Source organism: Nomascus leucogenys, chromosome 22a (assembly GCF_006542625.1).
Source record: "Nomascus leucogenys isolate Asia chromosome 22a, Asia_NLE_v1, whole genome shotgun sequence".
NCBI lineage: Eukaryota > Metazoa > Chordata > Mammalia > Primates > Hylobatidae > Nomascus > Nomascus leucogenys.
This window is the reverse complement of record NC_044402.1, coordinates 131752573-131777629: the sequence shown is the minus strand read 5'-3', so window position 1 is coordinate 131777629 and position 25057 is coordinate 131752573. Positions and strand designations below refer to the sequence as shown.

General features: G+C 38.1%; 1 protein-coding gene across 1 annotated transcript in view; it reads right to left on the bottom strand.

The window, feature by feature from the left end:
- The window catches only part of PSMD1 (proteasome 26S subunit, non-ATPase 1), a 114435-nt gene that overhangs the window by 7088 nt on the left and 82290 nt on the right, over positions 1–25057 (bottom strand). The window contains exons 17-22 of the mRNA XM_003274736.4: positions 23864–23978; positions 16433–16549; positions 9457–9559; positions 4120–4289; positions 1914–2006; positions 403–489 (exon numbers count right to left, since the gene is read on the bottom strand). Coding sequence (XP_003274784.1) covers positions 403–489; positions 1914–2006; positions 4120–4289; positions 9457–9559; positions 16433–16549; positions 23864–23978 — 685 coding nt within the window. The remainder of the gene's footprint in view (positions 1–402; positions 490–1913; positions 2007–4119; positions 4290–9456; positions 9560–16432; positions 16550–23863; positions 23979–25057) is intronic.

The following is a 25057-nucleotide window of genomic DNA, read 5'->3' as shown; positions in this document are numbered from 1 at the left end:
ATGGTATTTGACTTGGTTTTAAAGGATAAAAAGTTTTCTACCAGTAGAGATCATAAAAAGGTCTGCCTAAACAAATGATAATCCCTTTGCTTGAAAGGGTTTTTCTTTCTCCTACCTCATCATCTTGCCTGTGGAAAAACCTACTTTGCCCTTCAAAACCTATTTTAGTTGTCATTTGCTCCAGGAACTTTTTACTGATTTGTACCCTTCTATTCTTCCCACAAATGGATATATTTTCTAGAGTATCTTTCAAGTACAATTTGACGATTCTACATGCTGGGAACAGGACAATTATTTGAAGGAAGCCAACAACAAGGTAGAATAATATTCAACTAAGGAAGAATCTCGACCATGACAGAGACAGAGATACTTCAATCCATATGACCACCAAGTCATACCTACCACTTCCATTTTCTCCTCCTCTTTTTTTTCCTTTTCTTTTTCCTTCTTTTTAGCCTTGGCAGTTATAGATAATACAGCGGTAGAAACCTAGGGGAAATGAGCAGGGTAAATTGTTGTAATCCCTTACTGACATACAAACATGCAAGCCCTAGAGAACTCAGTCCTACAACACTATTCTATTTCCTAGCGGTAAGTATTACATATACATATATATAAAAGAATAAATGGGAAAACTAAGCAGGACATTTACTGAAATAATTTACTACTCTTGTCATCAAGTGAATCTTTAGTTCTTGGAGGCTTGTGTCCAATATAACTCTTCCCTTTTTTTGATCTGCAGCCTACCTTGGATATGAATTTGCTATCATGTACTTCCAAGATTAAGATTTGGGTGCTATAGCCTTTTTGCTTTACGGGAAAGCAATGGGAAATAGAACAATTTCCTTCAGTGCTAGTTGTAGAGATATTCTCTCTGGACTACATGTCTTATAATGCTAATACACAGTGGGTGAGTGGTTAGCCTACATTATTCTCCTTCATGGGTCTCACTGAAAACAAAGGTGAAAAGCTGGGCAATACTGGTGTAAAAGCTGACTTTGTTTCAGACCCAAAGGAAGGTCTGAAACATAGCTGATGAAACAAGATGCTGTCAAGGATATTCCTTAACTGCCACCCTCAAATTTGGTTAATTACCCTTACTTATACACAAAATTTACAGCAAATAATCAACAACTGGCCAATATGAAAATTATCATGAGAGAAAGAGCCATTTTCCTGTATATAAGGTATCAAAAAAGTATAATTTTACTGAGTAAAACTTTATGGGCAAGTACAACTCTTTAATGTATTATTCTTTAATACAGGAGTGTCCTCATACATGGTTGGAGTATAAAGTGATTATGTCCATTTTGAAAGGCAAATTAGTTAATAACTATGAACATAATGTGCATTACTTTTCATCAAGTAACCTGACATCCAGGATTCTAACCTACAGATATACTCACACAGTGCACAAATACATGTGTATAAAGACTTTCAATTCTAGGCTCACTTGTGTAGGGGTAACAAATGAGAAATAACCTTAAATGAATATCAAAGAAAAAACTGGTAAAACAAACAGTACTAACACACAGTAAAGGCATGGTTTTGCAGCTCTGGGAAAAAATGAGATCTGTATACATTGAAAGTTTTAAAAATAAACAAATATATAGTTAATGTGAAAACAACAAGATGCAGAAAAGTATGTACAGAATAATTCTATTTGTGGTATAAAAAGTACAGACATGTGCAGAGAAAACCTTCAGAGGGATTCAGAAGTTGTGACTCCTGTGACATGAGACTTGGATGACCAAGAGACAAAAAGGACTTTTACTTCATATTCTTGTGTAATGTCAAATGTTAGCATAAGAAGTGTTACTTTTAAAACATAAAACATAGTTAAAGAAAAAGTAAAATACTCAGTGGCTCCTATATTTAAGTACAAATGCTGCTAAAAGGAACAAAGAACCTACCTTTTCCTTTTCTTTTTCTTTTGGTACTTCCAGAGGGGCAGGATATGCAAATGTGGATGGTTTACAGTTCGATTTATACTGAACTTTCGGCATCTGAAGAAATTCCATGAAAATAACATTGGCTTTAAGCATTCTGTGCTCTCCACAAGCATACAGATACAAAAGGAGACCAAAGTTTTAATGCAGGCTGTATGTTCAACTATGTTATGACTCCACTCTGAAAGGCATGTCTTCTTTTACTGATTTAGTTTTTAGGTTCTTTACAGAATTACCTGCAGTTCTCTATACTTTTCTTAATCTCTGTGCCTTTGAATGGACATCCCTTTAGCTTTACGAACAAACCAACCTGCTTCAATGGGTAAGTTCTATTCATGGTGTGAGCATCAGATGAACCGTTTTCTCCTTTGTAAAGCATTTGATGGTCTATCCTGCATACAAACTGCCATTTCCCTTCTTTGTACCAGACTAGTAACTTACACTAGCCTGTATACAGTTTCCACACCATATATAATCATGCCTTGTAAGAGTCTAACATGAGCCTAATCGAAAGTCAGCTTTACATTACCTAGTGACCAGTTTTAAAGTTCTTTGGTCTGAATTCTTCTTTCTTTCTTTTTTTTTTTTTTTTTTTTTGAGACAGAGTTTCATTCTGTTACCCAGACTGGAATGCAGTGGTGCAATCTCAGCTCACTGCAACCTCTGACTCCGGGGTTCAAGCGATTCTCCTGCCTCAGCCTCCCAAGTAGCTGGGACTACAGATGTGCACAACCACACCCGGCCTGAATTTTTCTCTATTTACCCAATCTGCATTGATGGAGGATGATAATAAACACCACCATAAGGAAAACGAACCTTATCTTCTCCATCTCATTTTCATTACAAAGAATACAAACAGCAATCACAAAATTGTTTGGCAGAGAATAAAATAGGTTTTACAGGATGTTTAATTACAATGTTAAAAGTTAGGGATTGGGAAACCAACAGATTCTTGTTCTGACAGTAAAGCTGCTCAATATTTACAAATGTGAGCAGTTTTAATACCAAAACACTTAACAAAGGATAACCGGCTGTACAGCTATACTGAAAAATCAATACAAAGAAATATTCTATTTTTATCAGTCAGTTTTAAGCCTAAAACTTTTCCACTCTGAAAATTTAGTAGAACATTTCAACAGTGATGACCAGATGTAAGAGTTATTTAAAGGTCAAAAAGCCTTTTGACTTTTAAAGAACAAGAAGATGAATCATCAAGTCACAGGACTAAGAAAGACCTAAACACAAACTCCATTAAAAAAAATGACTACAAATGTGATGACAGGGCATGCAGTGCCTTAAATTTCTGACTTAAGTGAGCAGTTACATTCCATCAGATTCCCTAGCTCCTCACAGTTGGTCTTGTTTCCTGCTTCTACCAAAGGGTCATCCTCCTATTTTGCTTTTTCCCTTTAGTAATAATTCTTTCTTCCATCAACCACTTGAGTATCAGATAACTCTGAAAAACTAAATCTGAAAGATTTAGTTTAGGTTTGCATTCTTCCTTGCCTAGATTACTGCAATAGCATTGTAATGAGTTTCCACTGATACCAGAAAGATCTTTCTAAATGGAAATCTCATGTTCATTTATCATTTGAAATCCTTCAACAGTTCCCAGCCTTTAGTATTAAATAAAATTCATCACAGTGGTATATAAAGCCTCTTTATATCTTTATATTTAGCCCCCTCTCTCACCATTCTTTCTCAACTAATTACTTGAAGTTACACAGCTAGTAAGGAGATATGATTTTCAAAACTTTCAATGACACACTCCATTCAAAAAGGTGACGATTCAACTTGAAGGGAAAATGTTATTATAAGATGTTATCTTTTTTTTTTTTTTTTTTTTTTGAGGCGGAGTCTCGCTCTGTTGCCCAGGCTGGAGTGCAGTGACGCAATCTCGGCTCACTGCAAGCTCCGCCTCCTGGGTTCACGCCATTCTCCTGCCTCAGCCTCTCCGAGTAGCTGGGACTACAGGCGCCCGCCACCACGCCCGGCTAATTTTTTTTGTATTTTTAGTAGATGGGGTTTCACTGTGGTCTCGATCTCCTGACCTCGTGATCCGCCCGCCTCGGCCTTTAAAATTTAATGGAAATCCTTGCAAGTGGGCAGTAAATATGAATAAGATACAGTGAAAAGGAAATACTACAAAGCTGAGGTCTCACAGACATACCTTTAAGTCCTTGTTAAGGCCAATGACACAGGTAGGGGTATAAGCCAATGACAGGAAGTGTGAAAGAGGAAACCAGAACCAGAACTGGGTAAATACAAGGACGCCAACCACAGAAGGCATATGAGTGTGCCCAGTCCTGGACTGTAAGGAGATTGTGACATTATGACCACCTGTAGAAAAATGAGAGAAACCATGAACAATAATAGTATTGTCCTATTATTATAGTAACAAACTTCAATCTTCTTCTTTATCTTCAGCTTTTCTCCCTGAAGAGACCGAATCACTGACTTGAGTTCTCATAAACTTCAACTTCATTCCTTCCCTTGAAGTTGCACTCTCTAGATTTTTCTCTACTACCACTAATTTTCTTTTTTCTTTTTTTTTTTTTTGAGATGGAGTCTCATTCTGTCATCCAGGCTGCAGTGCAGTGGTGCAATCTCAGCTCACTGCAACCTTCACCTCCAGGCTCAAGCAATTCTCATGCCTCAGCCTCCTGAATACCTGGGAATACAGGCATGCACCACCATGCCCAGCTAATTTTTGTATTTTTAGTAGAGACAGGGTCTCACCATGTTGGTCAGGCTGATCTCAAACTCCTGACCTCAAATGATCCACCCGCCTCGGCTTCCCAAAATGCTGGGATTACAGGTGTTTGAGCCACTAAGCCAGCTCTACTACCACTAATTTTACTGAGAGAGGATCAAGACTGCAAATTTTTCTAATGCAGTTGCAGCACAGTGTTCTAGGAGGATAGGATATTAAAAAGTGAGAAAGGACATGAGATTAATTCTATGCTCATAACAGTGAACACTACAGTATAGAACTTTTATGTAGCGCCAGGTGTGGTGGCTCACACCTGTAATCCCAGCACTTTGGGAGGCCGAGGTGGGTGGATTGCCTGAGATCAGGAGTTCGCGACCAGCCTGGGCAACATGGTAAAACCCAGTCTCCACTAAAATACAAAAAATTCGCCGGGTGTGGCGGTATGCACCTGTAGTCCCAGCTACAGGAGGGGCTGAGGCAGGAGAATTGCTTGAACCCAGGAGGTGGAGGTTGCAGTGAGCTGAGATCATGCCACTGCACTCCAGGCTGGGTGACAGAGTGGGGCCAAAAAAAAAAAAAAAAAGAAAAGAACTTTTATGTAATAAATGTCTAAAACAAAAATTGTTATAAACAGAAATAGAAGCGCCAAAACTTCACTGGTCCACAAGACAAACAGATAAAGTAAAAAAGTCCCAAACAAAAAAAGCAGATGAAAAAAGAAAAAGAAGAAAAGGAAAAGACAAACAGAGGTTGAAAGAGGAAGGAAGGAGAATACAGTGAGATGACTTGTAGTAAATCTGGCAGAGAAGAGGCAAAACATAGAATTATCCTCCTCTAATTCTTTTTTCTTAATATATAATTTTGTTTTTATATTTTTAATTAAAAATTTATTTTTCTTTTTTTGTATTGCTCCTTGCAGAGCAGGGCTACCCTACAGGTAGTGGCCCAGAGCAGTCTCCCCCAATTCTTAACAAGTAACCCTAATATAGTAAAAACCAGTAAAAAACTGTGGTAGTGGTGAACAAACAAGTGAAGGGGTGTAGTCTAAAATCATACACTTTAAAAAGTGGCAGCTGAAAGAGAAAAAAAAATTACAAAGCAGTAAAATGTTATCCCTAAATGTTGTTTTAAATACTCACCACCAAAAGAAGTAATCTGAAAAGGCTATATAATGTATTATTCAAACTATATGAAAATCTGGAAAAGGCAAAACTAAAACTGTGGGGACAGTTCAATTAGGATGAGTAGTAAGTTCAGGAGATCTATAGTACTGCATGATGATTACAGCTAATAATAACGTGCTGTATATTTGAAAATTGCTTAAAGAGATCTTAAATTTTCTCATAACAAAAAATGATAAGTATGTAAGGTGACAGATGTTAATTAGCTTGATTTAACTCTTTTACTATATATATATATCAAAGCGCCATGTACACTCTATGTACAATTTCTATTTGTCAACCATACCTTAATAAAATAAATAAAAATAAATTTTTTAAAAAGAAAAAGAATGAAAAAGGGGATATCACTACAGATTCCATAGACATTGAGAAAGTAAGAGGGTATTATAAAAAAACTTTCAATAAATTTGAAACTTTATTTATTAAAACAAAACAAAATAAAACTATGGAGACAGTAAAAAGGTCACGGACTTGTGGGGAGGGCAAGGAGGGATGAATAGGTTAAGCACAGGGAATTTTTAGCGTAGTGAAACTATTTTGTATGATACTGTTATGGTAGATACATGTCATTAAAGATCTGTCAAAACCCATAAAATGTACAACATAAAGAGTGAATTCTAATGTAAACTAGGGGCTTTAGTGAATAATAATGTGTCAATATTGGCTCATTGATTGTAAGCAAATATACCACACTAACACAAGATGCCAATAACAGGGGAAATTGGAGGGGCAAAGGGGACATATGGAAACTGCATTTCTTGCTCAATTTTTTCTGTAAATCCAAAAATTTTTAAAAGCCCAATTAAAAAAACTCAATTACTGATAAAATCCAGCCAATTAAGTATCTAGACTTAGTACAGATAACCTAAGAATGAAAAAGCTGCAATAAAAGAAATGGGCACTGAATCCATTTAAATATGAAACTAAGACCATACAATTGTAAGAATTATGAATTCTGAAGACAATGTAAATATCACAAGCTGTTGACAACATAAACATAATATAAAATATTGGAAGGTAGTGAAGAATGAGAAGGGAGAAACTATGGATATCCACATATGTAGCTTGTAAATGGGAGGGAATCAATACCATCTAGAATTGAAATGGTTTACTTTACCTAAAATATTTATATAATTTTTTAATCTATAAACAGCTACAAGGAAATATTTTTCAAATTAAAAAGAAAGAGAAAAGTAAACTATGCCTCAATATTAAAATTTTAACCAGAAAACTCTCAACTTCTTGGAAAATAAAAACTAACCAAACAAAAAAACTCCATTACACAAATAGGTTAAAAGAGAGGAACATCTGCCTCAAAAATTTAGAACACCAAAGTTATAAAACAGCACATAAAGATCAAAAATAAAGAATTTACAAAAAAAGAACAGAGTAAGTACATAAATAGAGAAATTACTGGCAAACCTAATAAAGAAAAAAGGATTAATCAAATTAGAAAGGAGATGTGGATTTTTTTTTAAAGAAAGAGGCCATATGAGGGAGATTATCTAAAATTACAAAAGGACTCTGAAAACTGTGGTATGATTAAAACACTCTCAGCAAGTAGAAAACCCAAAAAGATTAAAAAATTTATGACAGTTATCAAATAATGGCAGCTTCTTTTCCTGATCTCCTTCACTACAAATATACACACATTCCTATTTGACTGAGGAAAGAATGACTGCAACAAATAAGGCTAACAGTGTTTTTCTTAGAATATATTGGCTAATAAATGTGAAAAAAATGCTCCCTTAATAATAGAATTGCTATAAAAACCTTGAGATGTTATTCCTCACCTTTCAAATTAGCAAAAATAAAAAGGATTATATTCACATGGATAGGGTACATCAAGAAAAAGAATCACATAGTTGAACAATGAAGTATGTATCTGCTCTTCTCCTCTTGAGAGGTCACCAATAGCTGGGCGTGGGGGCTCATGCCTGTAATCCCAGCACTTTGGAAGGCCGAGATGGGCGGATCACGAGGTCAGGAGATCGAGACCATCCTGGCTAACACCGTGAAACCCCGTCTCTACTAAAAATACAAAAAAATTAGCTGGGCATGCTGGCGGGCGCCTGTAGTCACAGCTACTGGGGAGGCTGAGACAGGAGAATGGCGTGAACCCGGGAGGCGGAGCTTGCAGTGAGCCGAGATTGCGCCACTGCACTCCAGCCTGGACAAGAGAGTGGGACTCCGTCTCAAAAAAAAAAAAGGGAGGTCACCAATAATAACGTTAAGGCATATGTCAAATGAACCCCAAGTCTAAGGAACTAAAGCACGCCACTCTATCTTTTGAAACAGACTGTGGTATTATGATGGACAGTGAGAATTCTGGAGCCAGATGACACAGTGTGCTCTGTATGCATTTATTAAGTAAATATTCAATTTACCTTATTTTATAAGTGATTTGGCTGCTAGAATTTGTTTAAAATGTTTTCCTCAAAAATGATTCAATGTCAACTTGTTTAAAATTCATATAATACTAAGAAAATTAAAGGAAAAATAAGTTGGCTGGGCACAGTGGTTCACAGCTATAATCCCAGCACTTTGGAAGGTCGAGGTGGGAACACTGCTCGAGTCCAGGAGTTCAAGACAAGCCTGAGCAACATAGTGAGACCCTTAGGGAGATCCTATCTCTACAAGAAGTTTAAACAATTAGTTGAGTGTGGTGACATATGCCTATAGTCTCAGCTACTTGGGAGGCTGAGGCAAGAGGACTGCCTGAGCCCAGGAGGTTAAGGCTGCAGCAAGCCATGCTCGCGCCACTACACTCCAGCTTGGGTGACAGAGTGAGACTGTCTTCAAAGAAAAAAAAACAAAAAACCAACCAGCAGTCACTTTACTAAGTGACAGGCACTGTCACCACTGTCACTGTCACCCAGGCTGGAATGCAGTGGAGCAATCTCGGTTTACTGCAACCTCAGCCTCTCAGGTTCAAGTGATTCTCCTGCCTCAGCCTCCTGAGTGGCTGGGATTGCAGGCGCATGCCACCACTCCTGGCTAATGTTTTGGATTTTTAGTAGAGACAGGGTTTCACCTTGTTGGCCAGGCTGGTCTTGAACTCCTGACCTCAGGTGATCCACCTGCCTTGGGCTCCCAAAGTGCTGGGATTACAGACGTGAGCCACCGTGCCTGGCCAACAGCCTGTACTCTATTTTTTTTTTTTTTTGAGACCGAGTTTTGCTCCTGTTGCCCCGGCTGGAATGCAATGGCGCGATCTCGACTCACCACAATCTCCACTTCCTGGGTTCAAGTGATACTCCTGCCTCAGCTTCCCAAGTAGCTAGGATTACAGGCATGTGCCACCACGCCCGGGTAATTTTATATTTTTAGTAGAGACGGGGTTTCTCCATGTTGGTCAGGCTGGCCTCGAACTCCCAACCTCAGGTGATCTGCCCGCCTTAGCCTCCCAAAGTGCTGGGATTATAGGCGTGAACCACCGCGCCTGGCCTGTACTCTTAAATGTACCTGATCTCTATGAACTGCAGGCTCCAAATTTTCTCTAGGAATAATTTGCCTCAGACTCAATTTCCATTATGTCATATAGTTAGAGCAGATAGTTATTTTATTAGATTTAGTTTAAATAAATAAATCTTGAAGACTTAAAAACATTTACCTGCATCCAATATGCCCTGGGCCAGAATAGCGCCAAACTTGGCCATGACATCATCATGCTTATCATTGATGACTTTGGAATACAGCTGTCTGAACTGATTCACCTGAAGGGGCAAGAGAAAGAATTATAGTCTAAGTCTACTCATTTGTGGTACCATTTTAGAACAGGGAATAATATTGCTCCAATGATAATGAGAGTTAGTTCTGAGTTTCGTAATGCTCAAGAGAGGGATATGGACCAGACTTGAAGGCAGAGCAGTTCCGTGGTTGAAATCACGGGTGTTATGACTTTTTAGTGTGGGAGCACCAGCTCTGTCTTCAATCCTCATTCCACAGTGGATGTTTAAAGGTCAAAGGAATATTGAATGCGATTTCATACATTACCACTGTTAGCCAGCAGGCCTAAAGAGTCCCAGCAAACACTAAGCCTTTCATTGCATTTTGAATTATAGCTATTCTGTTTACCACCAACCTTGCGGGTTTCCTAAAAAGTATAGTCCTTCAGTTCCACCTTAAAGTAAATTACCCTTCACCAAAGCTGTGTGAGGTATCTTTTGGATTAAGTATATTCACATAAAGTAAAGATTTCCATTATCTACTCACATTAATTTTCTGAGGACTCATCAGAATGTGTACTTGTACCAAAAGGAGCGTATCAGAATGGAAAATGTGCTGACTCACTTAGGGTGGGATTACTGGTAATTCTTTATCCTTTCTGCATTTTCTAAAATTAATATGTATTATTTTGATTAGAAAATATATTTATAAAATATATTCTGTATGAATAAAGAGAGTGATTCCTTTAAATCTGTTTGGGTGACAATAAGTAAACTATTTTATGCTTCTTCTATGTCTTACACTTCTCTGTTTTCCCAACAGTGCTTTTCAAATGGTAGGCACCCAGGAAGAAGTCGGCTTGTTCAAGAAGCACATAATCATGGAGCTCCCCAAATCTGCCAAAAGCAGAAAATACCAAATTTGAGTTTCCTAATATAAAGACTTTATCTGCATTACATATTCTTTCAGAATCTTTTCCCCCTTTCATTTGTCTTGGTCTGGGAGGCCACAATGTGATATAGTGGCAGAATAATAGAATCGCACAATCCTGGCTTATAAGCTGTTCTTATAAGCTGTTTGGGTAAGTTACTACCTTTTATGAACCTCAGTATCTTCATCTCTACAGGGATGTTAGCACCTACCTTACGTGGCTATTATAGGATTATATGAGGTAACATATATGTAGTGTAATGTATAAAGGGCATCTCATAGTTCAATAAGCATGACTGTTTCACCATAGGGGGGAAGAATCCTACCAATCCCTCCTATTATCTCTGCAATCTAAATGCTACTAAAGAAAATAATATTCCTTGAACATGGTTCTCATTTTTTATTCACAGGCAGCAACAGAATATAGTGGGGAAACAATGAACTAACTCTGCCACTACCTAGCACACAACCACTTAAGTCACTTACTTCTCTAGGATTTCTTTAACTATAAAACCTAGCATGATTAAATCGTCACTAAATTCCCCTCTACTTAAAAAAATTCTCATGTGGCCGGGTGTGGTGGGTCATGACTGTAATCCCAGCACTTTGGGGGAGGCCGAGGCAGGTGAATCACCTGAGGTCAGGAGTTTGAGACCAGCCTGCCCAATATGGCAAAGCCCCATCTCTACTAAAAATACAAAAAACTGAGCTGGGCATTGGTGGCGGGCGCCTGTAATCCCAGCTACTCAGGAGGCTAAGGCAGGAGAATCGCTTGAACCCGGGAGGCAAAGGTTGCGGTGAACCGAGATTGTGCCACTGCACTCCAGCCTGGGCGACAAGAGCAAAACTCCATCCCCCCGCAAAAAAAAAAAAAAAAAAAAATTCTCATGTTTGACGCTTTTATTCTGGTTCAACAAGTCAAATTCCTTTGATTCTGAACTTATTTTAGATGAACATTTACATTACCTTATATAGGATGGAAATTTTATGTGCTAAAGGCTTAAGAAATATTTCATGAAATTATAAAAAGAAACATAGAACAAAGCACTGAATGTACATTATAGGGAAGAATTTAAATTTAAAATTGTACCCAAAACAACAGAAAAGCATTCAGTAAAACTGAAAAATGGATTAAAAAAATCAGTCCAACTATATAATAGGCTTATCTAATATTAAATAGAATGCTCTAAAAAGCTAGTTTTTATCATTTTAAATTTTTTTCTCACATTTTATTTCTTATGTATCAGTAACTTAATTTTCATTACTGTAATTCTTGGTAAAGAATTATTTTAGTAGATTAGGACATACATTAAATTTGGAAGGCAGCTTTGAGACCATCTGGTCTACTCCCTCTATTCACATCTAGTTACAGGTATGAAGACTAAAAAGACAAGCAAAACAATTGGTTTGCTTGCTGTCACAAGCAATTAATGGTAATCAGGGTGAGGATTAAGATTTTCTAACTCAATGTCATTGTTATGAATAGTATGGTCTCCCTCCACCAAAAAAATCAAAAAGTAGAATTTGCAGGAGAAAAATCATATTAGTTTCCCATTTTATATCATGACAATCTCACAAAAAAAGACAATTAAAATTTTATGCAGCACTGTGATCCATGCATTGTACTATGTATGAGTATTTAAAATCTACCTTCTCAAAAAGCTGCATTTTTAACATTCATCTCATGTTTTTACTTGTATACTCTATACTGCTGGAAAAAAGCCCACTCTTAGATGTCAGGGAGAAAGCAATAAAGTTCCTTGGAGTTGTTTCTGTTAGTACTTATCATCTGAGTGTGACTCCTCCTTTCTATTTTTCTATCTTCCTGGTTATGGAAATGTAGCTGTACATCAAGGATCAGTTTTGGAGGTGTTTTTTCTGTCTGCGAAATTGTATTTGTGCTTATGACTTCAACTATATGTCTGTAATTCCTTCCATGAAATCCTTGAGGTAAGATGTATTTTGGAATTCAGAATTTAGAAGGCTAACATGATACATATCCATATATTATATAATACTCCCAGTGTAGTATTGCTCTATATATTATGATATCCCATAATCAAATAAATTATTTCTGAAGTAGCACAATATATGAATATTTATACTAAGTAGGATAAATGATAATGAATTAATAATTGCATCCAAATGAGTCTTTAAAAACAAACAAACCTCTTTGAGTTTTCAGAGCTTTTTGGATTCTGTAATGGTAGATAAAGGGCTATGAACACACACATATATATGTATGTCTATATATGTGTGTATATATATATCTCTATATATACTTTTTTTTTCCCTTGAGACAGTCTCACTGTGTCACCCACTACTTACAAATGTGTTATGCTATAAAATCATATATACAGTGATTTATTTTAGAACTGCAGGAGCTTAATTCTACTTCCAAAGAGGGTACTTGTCAATGATAGGAGAAGCTTTCCTGTACCAGGCCTTAGGCCAAATAATATTGGTAATAGGAACACCAGATTCTATATTTACAGTGTAATATTTTGATGTGAGTTTATATATGATACTTAATATGTACATGTTCAAGTAACTGTTAATGGTGATTTTTTTGTTGTTTTTTTAGAGATAGGGTCTTGGGATGTTGTTCAGGCTGGCCTTGAACTCCCAGGCTCAAGCGATTCTCCTGCCTCAGCCACTGTGCCCATCTTAATGGTGGATTTCATTTAACAAGAAAAACAAAAGATAGATAATTTAATAAAAAGGAGAGTTGGGTTTTTTGAGCAAAATAGCTCCAAGGACCTAAAAAAGAACATTACCCTTGTTAAATGTGAACCTTTGATCCAGGGATGTGTACATGTTCCTGGGTTTATGTTTGTGAGCATGAGCTAGCAAGAAACTGAGAGAAGCAAAGCAAAGATGTACTGGAGATACTTCAACTAAGAGGGCAATGTGTGAAGCTAAGTGTTTGGGATGTGACATATATTAATGGTTACATAAGATATTTCCTTTGGAAATTTCCATTGTGAATTTCACAAAATATCTGAGAAATTTCTCTTTTGAATTCCTTTGAGAGGGGTTTATAATTCTTGATGAAATTCACATTTGATCTTTATTTTTGAGCCATTTCCACTTTATTTCATGGACTGGTTTTGCAATCTTGCAATTAAGACTCTGCAGCCTTGAAAATCTACTCCCCTTCAGAGTTTCTCAACAGATTTTTCTTTTCGGCAACATGCTGTATACCATCCCCAAAATGTCAATTTTGTCTTGTTGGCAATTATCAGACAAAGGAAAGATGATATAAACTGTAGTCTATGAAATTCTTTATCACTTGCTTAATAACAGAAAACAATGAAATTAACTTTAAGCCTTTTTTTTTTTTTTGAGACAGAGTCTCGCTCTGTCGCCCAGGCTGGAGTGCAGTGGCGCAATCTCGGCTCACTGCAAGCTCCGCCTCCCGGGTTCACGCCATTCTCCTGCCTCAGCCTCTCCGAGTAGCTGGGACTACAGGCGCCCGCCACCACGCCCAGCTAATTTTTTGTATTTTTAGTAGAGACGGGGTTTCACCATGGTCTCGATCTCCTGACCTCGTGATCCGCCTGCCTCGGCCTCCCAAAGTGCTGGGATTACAAGCGTAAGCCACTGCGCCCGGCCAACTTTAAGAATTCTTAAGCTGAGTAACAACTTTGCTCTAAAGAGTAGTGTTTCCTGAAATAATTTTTGAGTTTCACACAGTCAATTTTGCTTTTTTAGTCAGTGGTATATACATTTACATTTATCTATCCAGTTTATATTAATGGCAAAAGCTACTAGCTGTGACTTCACTTTGACATTTTAATCAGTGTCTAAGATTCCGATACAATCTGAAGATGGGAGTGTGCCCCATGTATCTACACTAGGTAAGACTTGGTTCAACAACAGTTCCTGGAATGATTATCCAACTCCTAAAGGACTCTGCCGTTTTTGGAACAGAGATTACGATTGTAAAATCAATGAAATCCTACAGCAGAGGATGGGAGGACAGAACATTTGTCTTGCTGACAATAGAAGTAACATGAAAGCAACATGTGGGGTCAAAGTGAATGTCTATGTATTACTGTTAGAGGAGGTGCATTCCATGACCAAAATTTGTTTCTTTAATGACACTACTCAGTTGCATAACCTCCAAAAGCTCAGTTGAAGATCAGAAGCAGAAATAAAATATGTAAAAGCTACTCAAGATAGCTGCTATATTTAAAAACAAAAAGAAATGTGGTGTTTGGAAAGATGTTTATGTTCTAGAAGATGTAGTGTATTAAGTAATATGTTATAAGAACAGGATAAGAAGCCAGATTCTATCTTTGTAATAATACAATTTTTGAAAGTCCTGAAAATGATTTTGAGACAGAAAGAGAAGCACTAAATAAATGAAGCAAAGATGACAGCAACTGTTTAGAACTTGAAATTTATTAAACAAAGCTCCATAAAATTAGAATGAATAATAAATGAGTTCTGGAAATTTTTCTTTTCTCTACCTCCTCAAATCTACTTTGCTGAAAATGAGGGTGGTGGTCTATATTTGCTCGATGAGGCATAAGACACAATGCCAACAGTTTTTTCTGTTGTTAATTTTTCGACTACTTCCCATTATATGAGCAGGATTAATTAATACATGGATACTAAAGTCCCTAGCTTTAAGAATTAGAAGATCTGAAATTGCTGTGCAAGCTATACATGTCTATTTAGTATATCAAGCATGCTAATTTTAGTACATGTATTAAAAATAAGATACATGCATTTTCTGTTTCTTAGTAGAATGAGAAGTTTTGGCGGAAATGACAAGATACATGAGATATCAAACACTAACAACCTGAGGACTGAGAGATTATCATGAGATAATTTTATTTTATTTTTTGAGACAGGGTCTTGCTCTGTCACCCAGGCTGGAGTGCGGTGGCACAACCACGGCTCACTGTAGCCTTGGCCTCCTGGGCTTAAGTGATCCTCCCACCTCAGCTCCCAAATAGCTGGGACTACAGGCGCATGCCACCATGCCCAGCTAATTCCTTTTTAATTCTTTGTAGCAATGGGGCCTCCCCCTATGTTGCCCAGGTTAGCCTTGAACTCCTGGGCTCAAGTGATCCCCTCACCTCAGCCTCCAGGAGTACTAGGATTATAGGAATGAACCACCGTGCTTGACTCATCAGAGAATTTTAAAACAGGTGTCTCAAAACTATTATGGAGTGTGGGTGTGGATTGTGGAGGATATGTGAAGAGGATCTCTTTGGGGCAAGCTGGGTTGTGAGTCTTTCCCCCTCACTCCAAGTTTACAGAACAGGGGTTCAGAGGGTCCATTTGGAGTGTCCAATATGATCAGGGGCTGCTGTGCACTGAGGCATTAGCTATTAGCTGAGGTACTAGCACTGACAGCCTATTATATTCCTATCCAGAAGGGCAAAATGTGCAAGAGTTTCTGTGCAGCAGATGTGGGTCAAGTGGAAAAGAAAGCTGTCTTGGAGCCATTTGGAACTCCACCCAAAAAGATCGCCTAGGAGGGCAATGACATTCCAAAAGAGAATGTGGATGTACTCAATTCTAAACTAAGATGGTATGTACGATACAAAGTGACTGCAGGCTTTTTTAAAATTACTTTAGAAGGATATATCAAAAAAGTCATAGACTGCCTGAGTTTGCATCCTGTATTATCAGAGGAAAAAGTTATCCCACTGAATACATTTTAAAAGGACAGTGAAAGGCAAAAAAAAGAGTTCATTTTATGATTTTAACATCCCAAGAGTTGTAATTTTTCAAGCATGGTTGTATACTTAAATTAACAAAGGGAACATTAAGTCTGTAAAAAATACATTTAAAGGGCATTACATATTTAAAGTTTCCCCATTCTCTTATACTCTAAAATGCTCTCTTTACTTTTACTTTCTGTGACTTCAGTGTTCACCATATTTGAAGTAAAAAATGTCCTCAAAAGATGATAAGTTACTAAAGAAAAGGCCAAACCATCTCTCTTCCAGGGAATTTCTTTGTTTGCTCACCTTTGGACAAGTGATTTCAGTCTGCTGGATCATGATGAGAGCTGAAGCTATGAGTGCCCCTTGCCTCACGTAGTTCACGGGGTCGTTTGTCATTGGTTCTAGCAAATTAATGGCTTCCTGAAAGAATTTAAAAAAACAAACACAACTTTTAAATAAAGTTGATATGGCTGAACTTTCAATTTATGGTCATATGCCATATAACAACATTCTGGGAAATGACACACTGCATATATGATGGTAGTCCCGTTATAATGGAGTTGAAAAATTCCTATTGCCTAAGTGACTTATTGATGATACTGGCCCTGTGTAGGCCTAGTATAATGTATGTGTGTCTTAGTTTTTTACAAAAAAGTTTTAAAAATATAAATAAATCATTTTGCAAACAGAGAAAACCGTACAGAACATAAAGAAAAAATATTTTTGAACAGTGGTACAATTTTTTTTTTTTTTTGAGATTGAGCTTCGCTCTTGTCACCAAGACTGGAGTGCAATGGCATGATCTCGGCTCACTGCAACTCCTGCCTCCTGGGTTTAAGAAATTCTCCTGACTCAGCCTCCAGAGTAGCTGGGATTACAAGTGCATGCTACCACCCCCAGCTAATTTTTGTATTTTTAGTAGAGATGAGTTTCACCACATTGGCCAGGCTGACCTCCTGACCTCAGGTGATCCACCCACCTCGGCCTTCCAAAGTGCTGGGATTATAGGCGTGAGCCACTGCGTCCGCCCAGGTTTGTGTTTTAAACCAAGTGTTACTATAAGAGTCAAAAAATTAAAAATAATTAAAAATTTATAAAAAAAGATAAGCTAAGATCAATTATTGAAGAAAAAAATGTATAAATTTAGTAGCCAAAGTGTACAGTGTTTATAAAGTCTATTATAGTGACAATAGTGTCCTAGGCCCTCACATTCACTCAATACTCACTCATTGACTCACCCAGAGCAAGTTCCAGTCCTACAAGTTCCATTCAGGGTTAAGTGCCCTAAATAGTTATATGATTTTTTATCTTTTATACTGTATTTTTACTGTACCTTTTGTATGTTTAGATACACCAATACCACTGTGTTATAACTGCCTATTCAGTACAGTAACATGACGTACAGGTTTGTATTCTGGAAGCAACAGACCATAACTATCTATGTTTGTGTAAGTATACTCTATGATGTTTGCACAATCACGAAATCGCCATTTCTCAGAACATATCCCTGTTCTTAAATGATGCTCAACTATATCTACTGTCACTCTAAGTCAATATTTTCATCCAACAGCATAGTAAGAAGTTAATTAACAACTACGTGAATGGAATAGTTTAGAACTGGTTATGCTTTACTTAAATTTCAATATAACTGAGGGTAAGTGAAAAGGAAGCTTTAGAACCTGAGTGCTCTTGTCTTGAGGTAAGAGGTCATAAAAATTTAAGAGAAAATGGGATTAACATTTGATAAGCACCTATTACTTTTCAGACACAGTACTAGGTATTTTATGTATTATCCTATATAATCCTCTTACTCCTAAAACAAAATCCAGCACAAAACAATCTTTATAAACAAAGAAACTGAGAGTTAGAAAGGTTAAATAACTTGCCCAAAGTCGAGTAAGTACTGATAGCAAACCCAGGCCAATCTGAATCCAAAATTTGTATAATTCAACCTCTGTCAGGCTGGGTGGGCATGGTGGCTTGTGCCTGTAATCCCGGCACTTTGTGAAGCCAAAGTGGGCGGATTAATTGAGGCCAGGAGTTTGAGACCAGCCTGGCCAACATGGTAAAACCCCTTCTCTACTAAAAATACAAAAATTAGCTGGGCATGGTGGCGGATGCCTGTAATCCCTGCACTTTGGGAGGCCAAGGAGGGCGGATCATCTGAGGTCAGGAGATCGTGACCAGCCTAGCCAACAAGGTGAAACCCTGTCTCTACCAAAAATACAAAAAAAAAAAACTAGCTGCACGTGGTGGTGGGCGCCTGTAGTCCCAGCTACTCGGGAGGCTGAGGCTGGAGAATTGCTCGAACCCAGGAGGCAGAGGTTGCAGTGAGCCAGGATAGCGCCACTGCACTCTAGCCTGAGCAACAAGAGCGAAACTCTGCCTCAAAAAAAAAAAAAAAAAAAAAAAAAGAAATAAACCTCTTTCAAATATTAGTGTAAGGTTGGGTGCGATGGCTCATGCCTGTAATCCCAACACTCTGAGAGGCAAGGTGGGAGGACTGCTTGATCCCAAGAGTTCAAGACCAGCCTGGGCAACATAGTTGACCCTGTCTCTAATATAAAAAAGAAAAAAGAAAAATAGTAATAAACAAATATTAGACTGTGGTAACATCTCAGATGATTTTATAAGACCTAATTTTAAAAATTAAATCAAGACAAAAAAAACCAAAAAACCCAAATTTTCCAAACAAAAGATTTTACTAGCTAGTAGAATAGCAAAACAAATGAAATCATAGACTAGAATTGATTTCATGGTTGCACTTCCTAAGACCACAAGTGATGAGATTTTCCAAAATATTTATCAGTATTTCCCCAATATCCTATTCTTCAGAATATCAGTTCTATGAAAAAAGAAATCCTTTATTAAATAAGTTTGGGAGTTCAGGAATACTGTATATATATCACCTCCTCTTGCAGATACAAAATACATGTATACACTGTATCAAAGGTTCTAGGAATGTACATATCATAACAAAGGTTCTAGGATGCCTTATTATATACCACTCAACTGTTGTTTATACCAGCATTTGTCCAATGTATTTGACCAAAAACTCTTTTGCCCCATGTAACTTCTATTCACACTCTGCAGGACCTTTGGGAAGAGCCACTTTAAAACACAATGTTCCTGGCCGGAGACAGTGGCTCATACCTGTAATCCCAGCACTTTGGGAGGCCGAGGTGGGTGGATCACGAGGTCAGGAGTCTGAGACCAGCCTGACCAACATGGTGAAACCCCGTCTCTACTAAAGATACAAAATTAGCTGGGTGTGGTGGCGGGCACCTGTAATCCCAGCTACTGGGGAGGCTGAGGCAGAAGAATCACTTGAATCCAGGAGGCGGAGGTTCCAGTGAGCCAAGATAGCACCACTGCACTCCAGCCTGGGCAACAGAGCAAGACTCTGTCTCAAACAAAACAGAACAAAACCCACAACGTTCCTTTAATCTGTCATGAGATTAGAGTTAAAGCAAAAAACAAAACAAAACAAAACAAAACAAAACAACAAGAAAAACAACCCCACAACATCCCTTACAAGGTCCTTAGGTAGGTATAAATCTGGGATGAAAGAGTAATAGGCTTGTAAGATTATCAGGTATCTATTAATTTGGTAGGATGTTTCTCAAGTATCCTTCATTCCAAGACCAAGGAAAAGAATAAACTGAATCCTTTGTTGGAAAGTGACTTTGGATTCCTCTACATGTAAACTTACATATATATATTAAAGTTAGAGCTATTAACAGATAATACACAGCAGATATAGGTATCCTTTCTCCCTACATTACTGAAAAATGTAATGACACTGTGCACAGGGAGTATGTTTTTCAAACATATTGTCAATATTCTTTATGAAGTAGTCATGATAAAAATATAACCAAATTTCCATCTTAGAAGGTAAAAGACAATAACCTGGTCTTTGAGGTATGTAATACAACCCCAATGGTATATTTTAGAATAAACAGATGTTTCAGGTTCTTAAGAAATAAAAAAAAAAAAAAGTCCCAAACCAGTTAGATAGGTACTGATACCTAGATCACATAAATTATCTAGAAACAAAGCAGGCTTGTTTAGTATGAGTAATAAAAAAATTTTTCATTGAATTAACTTGTCAGATGCTGTGTTTCAAAGAACATTTGCTCCTAGATACCATATTAAGTTCAGAATAATCTGAAAAGAAAAAAGAATCTAATTTACATTTAACTTATGAGGCCTGACATAAATGTCAACTTAGGACTCGAGGGGGGAAATACTTAGTAAAACATACAACTATATTCTTCCTTTGTTTACAGAACAGATGTGTTGTAGAAAAAAAATAAGGCCAATTTCTATAACTACATTTGATATACCCAATGACATCTCTAGTAAAGCTGAAGATATATTCTCATGTAAGAAATTCTCCCCCAAAATAAATTAAAACACTTAAAAAACTGGCCGGGCATGGTGGCTCATGCCTATAATCCCAGCACTTTGGGAAGCTGAGGCGGGTGGACAACCTGAGGTCAGGAGTTCGAGACTAGCCTGGCCAACATGGTGAAACCCCCCCCTCTACTAAAAATACAAATATTAGCCGGGTGTGGTGGCACATGCCTGTAATCCCAGCTACTCAGGAAGCTGAGGCAGGAGAATCGTTTGAACCCAGGAGGCGGAGGTTGCAGTGAGCCGAGATTGCACCACTGCAGTCCAGCCTGGGTGACAGAGTGAGACTCCATCTCAAAATAAATAAATAAAAAAAATAGCAATAAAAAACAAAACTCTGTAATGACAGAGATGATGTCCAACTTGGTCACCATCATATCCTTTAATGATCTTGCCATCCATCATTCATGCAACAAACAAAGCTTTAATTTTAGGTTCCAGCAGTGAACATTATATTCTCAGTGATCTTACATTTCGGCAAAGACAAACAATAAGTAAGTGTAAATTAAAATATATCAAGTGGTGGTAAGTGCTGTGAAGAAAAACAAAGCCCAGGCAACACAGCAAGACCTAGTCTCTATTAAAAATAAAAAAAAATTAGCCTGGCGTGGTGGTATGCATTTGCAGTCCCAGCTAATTGGGAGGCTTGCTTAAGACTGGGAGATTGAGGCTGCAGTGAGCTCAGTGAGCTATAATAGCCCCATTGTACTCCAGCCTGGGTGATAGTGACAAGAGTGAGACACTGTCTCAAAAAAAAAAAAAAAAAAAAGAAAAGAAAAGAAAAGAAAGAAAAGCAGGGTAAGCAGACAGAATAGGATGAAATACTGGAAAGGAGGGATGTCTCTTTATACATTTTTACACAATTGTTGCCATGTGTAGTGAAAAATAGCTTTTTTTTTTTTTTTTTTTTTGAGACAGTATCACTCTTGTTGCCCAGGCTGGAGTTCAGTGGCATGATCTCCACTTACTGCAACCTCTGCCTCCTGGGTTCAAGCAATTCTGCCTCAGCCTCCGGAGTATCTGGGATTACAGGTGCCTGCCACCACACTAATTTTTTGTATTTTTAGTAGAGATGGGGTCTTGCCATGTTAGGCAGGCGGGTCTTGAACTCCTGACTTCAGGTGATCCGCCCGCCTTGGCCTCCCAAAGTGCTGGGATTACAGGTGTGAGCCACCGTGCCCAGCAAGTTAATTTTTGTATTTTTAGTAGAGAAGGGGTTTCACCAAGTTATCCAGGCTGGTCTCAAACTCCTGATCTCAGGTGATCCACCCGCCTCGGTCGCCCAAAGTGCTGGGATTACAGGCATAAACCACCACGCCTGGCCTTTTTTTTTTGAGACGGAGTTTCACCCTTGTCCCCCAGGCTAAAGTGCAAGGGCATGATCTTGGCTCACTGGAACCTCCACCTCCCAGGTTCAAGCAATTCTCCTGCCTCAGCTTCCCGAGTAGCTGGGATCACAGGTGCATGCCACCACGCCCGGCTAATTTTGTATTTTTAGTAGAGTTGGGGTTTTGCCATGTTGCCCAGGCTGGTCTTGAACTCCTGACCTCAGGTGATCCAACCGCCTGGGCCTCCCAAAGTGCTGTGATTATAGGTGTGAGCCACTGTGCCTGGCCAAAAATAGCTATTTTTATTCCCAGCCTCAATAATCTTTCATGTGACTAGAAAAACTTATTTGTACACAATACCAATACTCTTTTTTTTTTTTTTTTTTTTTTTTTTTGAGACAGAGTCTCACTCTGTCACCCAGGCTGGAGTGCAATGGCAGGATTTTGGCTCACTGCAACCTCTGCCTCCTGGGTTCAAGCAATTCTCCTGCCTCAGCCTCCTGAGTGGCTGGGGTTACAGGCATGCACCACCATGCCTGTCTAATTTTTGTATTTTTAGTAGAGATGGGGTTTCACCATGATGGTCAGGCTGGTCTCAAACTCCTGACCTCGTGATCCACCCACCTCAGCCTCCCAAAGTGCTGGGATTACAGGTGTGAGCCACAGCACCCGGTCCACAATACCAATACTCTTTATTGGAAAAAAATTCAAGGAAACTAAAATTTCTAGATTCCTGGAATCAGTCCATAAACTTACAACTATGTTTTGTTTTGAGTTTGGACAACAGATGATAAAAAAGTGACTCCTTTCTCTCTGATGTAAAGGTACTGGGAGCATAGCCTTACTCTCAGTCTTATACATACACACTTTGTTAAAAGATTCATTTCTGGGAGGTGGCCAAGGTTTGTGCATATGTGCTATGAGAGCCAAAGTGTCATGATTATGTCACTGCTGTGAATTATGAATACTTATTATTTATGCAATAGCATATTTCTTTATGAATCTCATGATGAATTATGTTTTTGAATCATCACCTTGCCCCATTCAACTCTTTTTTTGTAACTTTTGAGGGCTTAACAAATACCAGGTTACCTATTAAGGTTAAATATGAGAAAACAGGTAAATAGCACATCAGTGATTTGCTTAAAACAGAAATGCTATCAAATCACCTGATTTTGGTGGCTTCGGATGAGAACTTTGTTTTCCAGAATACTAATTATACAAATTAAACATGTAAAATAATCATATAAAATAACCTGAGTAGTTATTTAACAACAATAAAAACTATTTTATTTTCCTCCTCTTCTTTTTTTTTTTTTAAGAAATCAATAGGCCAGGCACAGTGGCTCATGCCTGTAATTTCAGCACTGTGGGAGGCTGAGGCAGGAGGATCAATCCCAGGAGTTTGAGACCAGCCTGGGCAACACAGTGAGACCCCTTCTCCACAAAAAATAAAAAAATTAGCTGAGTGTGTTGGCAGTGGGCAGTGTTCCTGCCACTGCACTTCAGCCCAAGCAACAGAGCAAGACTCAAAAGAAAAGAAAAAAGAAAAAAAAAGCCTGGTGCAGTGGCTCATGCCTGTAATCCCACCACTGTGGGAGGCCAAGGCGGGTGGATCACCTGAGGTCAGGAGTTCGAGACCAGCCTGGCCAACATGGTGAGACTGCGCCACTGCACTCCAGCCTGGATGAAAGAGTGAAACTCCGTTTCAAAACAAATAAACAAACAAAAACAAAAACAAAAATTTCAAAAAGAAATTCAAAAGCATTGTCTCAGTTACAGCTATCCAGGTACTGTGACGATTTATTCTTAAGCAGCTCTGGGCATTCCAGCATCGCAGAATGAGGGAGTACTGGGAAGCCTTGTACGGCAAGTTTAGTCTTACAGATCACACTGCACTTGTATTTTTATAGCTGTTACATAAATTCTGTGGCGAGGGAAAACAGTCTGGCGCCAAGAAAGAACTGACTCCATTGGCTGTGGGCTTTACCTTGTTTCCTGTACCAGCACAGCAGATCCCCAAGGCCATTGCAGCTCCATAGCGCACATGAGGGTTGTAACTCTCTGACAACAAAGAGACAACACTTGGGCACTGTTCAGGGGTTCTGATAAGAAACAGAAAGCGAAGCCACTGTTATAGGTAACATATTTTAAGTTAAGACAGAAGAGTTTTAACCAAGTTGTTTTTGAAAGGGTTATAGGAAACAATGAGCATTTAAAACATAAATTGCAGAATTAAAAATCTTTCATAGAGTTCTAATTATTGATAGAAGACATCTGATCTTCAATATTCAGAGAATATATGTACAGAAAGGGGACTCCTTTCTCAGTATAAGTGAGCCCTCAGCCATAGGTCTGGATTCCAGTTATTCTCTGGTACCTCCTCCATGGCAGGAACAACCATGTGGGGGGTAGCACACTGCTCTACATCTATTTTCCTATTTCTTGGTTACTTTGCATTTTGTTCCAGAAGACAAAAGTCATTTATAGTAATTCCTGGACATTTCCTAAGTTACATGAAAGATTTAAATCCCCCAGTGTTACTTTAGTTGAATAATAAACTGATAAAGAAGCCTTGATAATGAAGAAATTCTGACTTCTGCATTTTTGCTTGAGCAATTATTTTTGTATTGATAAGAAGAGAAATTATTTTTCATTCTCTCCATATTTGCAACAAGATAAAAAATAGGACAAACTTGACTAATGGTATACCTGACCCCATCTTTTAAAAGATGATCCTGGCTGGCACAGTGACTATCCTTGAGGAGCAGCAGGACTAGGGCAATAACTAGAAGAGAATGTAAGGAGAGCTTCTGTAAGGCTGGTAATGTTATGATCTTGAAATGGGTACTGGTTACACAGGTGTATGCAGTTGTGAAAATTCATCAAGCTGTGGGCTAATGATTTTGTGCATGTTTTTGAATGTATATTAAACTTCAATAAAAAGATTGCTTTGCAGCCATGAAGAATGAAATCCTGTATTTTGCAGCAACATGGATGCAGATGGAGGCCTTTATCCTAAGTGAATTAAGGCAGGAACAGAAAACCAAATACTGCATGTTCGCACTTATAAGTGAGAGCTAAACACTGGGTATTCATGGACATAAAGAAGGCAACAACAAACACTGGGAACTGGAGGGAGGAGGGAAGGGTGCTGGGTTGAAAAACTATTGGGTACTATGCT